The sequence below is a fragment of the Poecilia reticulata genome, linkage group LG23, assembly GCF_000633615.1.
Source record: "Poecilia reticulata strain Guanapo linkage group LG23, Guppy_female_1.0+MT, whole genome shotgun sequence".
In the NCBI taxonomy this organism is placed as follows: domain Eukaryota; kingdom Metazoa; phylum Chordata; class Actinopteri; order Cyprinodontiformes; family Poeciliidae; genus Poecilia; species Poecilia reticulata.
In genome coordinates this window covers 12,651,195-12,653,247 of record NC_024353.1, presented here as the reverse complement: position 1 = coordinate 12,653,247, position 2,053 = coordinate 12,651,195, and the positions used below count along the sequence as shown (strand labels likewise).

Genomic DNA, 2,053 nt, shown 5'->3' with positions numbered 1-2,053 from the left:
TGGCGTGTGAGAGCAGTCTACCTGTCCCCTAGCCCACCTGCTGCACTGGCAACCTGGTCATCAGACAGGAACTCGCAGTGCAGCTAGTCTGGGGGACGGATAGTTATCAATCTATTTACAGACTTGCAGTTGAATCAGAAAATTGTGATGAAACTAAATGATCTCGTACTTGTGCTTTGATTGGAACTCATACGAAAACAGACTTTAGGATTGTGGAAAAATTGACTGTAATTTCAGTGTTTTCTTAGTGCTCACCGTAAACCTGATGCTTGATATCTGGCCAGGTTTTATAAAGGTGTGGTGCCCCTGTGGATGAGGCAGATCCCCTACACCATGATGAAGTTTGCCTGCTTCGAGCGTACTGTAGAGCTGCTTTACAAGTATGTTGTTCCTAAGCCCCGCAGCGAGTGCAGCAAAGCTGAGCAACTCGTCGTCACCTTCGTGGCCGGCTACATTGGTGAGTGTCCCATCATACAAAGCATTTGAACAAGTCGGTGCTCTACAGCTCTCATAGTTTGATCATACTTTTTAAAGCTAAAGCTTCTGTAAGCAGTTATTGGTCTGTGCTGCTTTCAGTTAACTGTCATCAGGGTACAAAACAACAGCTGCATTGCTTAAACCACTTGCTGTAGAGCTGCATATTGAAAGGATTTCTACAAACATTACAAAATCTGTAGAGCACATTGTTTCTCAACAAGAACTTCACAGTGATGTAGATGTTCCTTAGCTGCCACTCATGCTCTTCTCTCCTCTTTTCTTGTTGCAGCTGGTGTGTTTTGTGCCATTGTGTCACATCCCGCAGACTCTGTGGTGTCTGTGCTGAACAAGGAGAAAGGCAGCACAGCTGTTCAGGTCCTCAAGAGGCTGGGACCTAAAGGTTTGTATCAACATGAGTTGGCAGTCCAACCTTTCAACACGCTCCTTAGATCCACCTCTGGAGGGCGCTGCTCTGTGAGCAGAGCTCCTCAGCAGCTTCCTGGCTGTACAGTTGGAGGTGCTTGAGTCATTGGCGTGTGAGAGCAGTCTACCTGTCCCCTAGCCCACCTGCTGCACTGGCAACCTGGTCATCAGACAGGAACTCGCAGTGCAGCTAGTCTGGGGGTCAGACAACCAGTTGGTTCAATGGGGTCTTACTGAATCCCTGGTGAATAAGCTGCCCTTAGAATGGATTTAACCAGATTCTGAGATGTTCCAATCTTCTGATGTGTCTCTCTCAGGTGTATGGAAAGGTCTTGTTGCCCGTATCATCATGATTGGTACTCTGACAGCCCTGCAGTGGTTCATTTATGACTCTGTGAAGGTGTACTTTCGTCTGCCCCGCCCGCCTCCTCCAGAGATGCCAGAGTCCCTGAAGAAGAAGCTTGGTCTCACAGAGTGATACTCTCTTCACATCTCCCTCCATCGTCCCCTCACAGCCCTGCAGTCCTCATCTGAAATTTCCACAACAGACTGCAGTTTGTCCTGTATTTGGCTACACATTGAGCAGGGGGCCGCTCCTTCTCTCCCTGAGCAACCTGGAGAAGAAGTGAAGGCTGTTGCTTCTTGCTGAATGTTTGGCAGTAAATATTCCTCAATACAACCACCTGTATGGTTTTATTGATCCCTGTCTTAGAATAAATATGTGGGAGTTCTAATAAAATTTCCCTGGAAAATGATCGCAATGTTCCTTGACTCCATTTAGTGGAAGAAATGAAAGAGGATGCAATTTGCCATTAGTCATCCTTGCCAAGCTTTACAGTTTAAAACTATCGTATTTGCATCTCAATGTTTCTATGAAAAGATTCTGTGGTGTGTAAATATGATGAATGTTAAGTTCCTGCTATGCAATGCAAAGCAGGAACTTATTGTTCTACACCTAATAGAATGTCTCAATTATATACAGGTCCTTCTCAAAAAATTAGCATATTGTGATAAAGTTAATTATTTTCCATAATGCAATGATAAAAATTAAACTAATATATTTTAGATTCATTGCACACCAGCTGAAATATTTCAGGTCTTTTATTGTTTTAATACTGATGATGTTGGCATACAGCTCATGAAAACCCAAAAT

At 44.2% G+C, this 2,053-nt stretch overlaps 1 protein-coding gene across 2 annotated transcripts in view; it reads left to right on the top strand.

Annotated features, from left to right (window-relative positions):
- Positions 1 to 1,656, top strand: part of slc25a3a (solute carrier family 25 member 3a) — a 12,378-nt gene extending 10,722 nt beyond the window's left edge. For both annotated transcript variants that reach the window (XM_008401240.1, XM_008401239.1), the window contains exons 6-8: positions 285 to 457; positions 767 to 877; positions 1,218 to 1,656. In XM_008401240.1, coding sequence (XP_008399462.1) covers positions 285 to 457; positions 767 to 877; positions 1,218 to 1,378 — 445 coding nt within the window. In that variant the 3' untranslated portion in view covers positions 1,379 to 1,656. The remainder of the gene's footprint in view (positions 1 to 284; positions 458 to 766; positions 878 to 1,217) is intronic.
- The last annotated feature ends 397 nt before the right edge of the window (positions 1,657 to 2,053 follow it).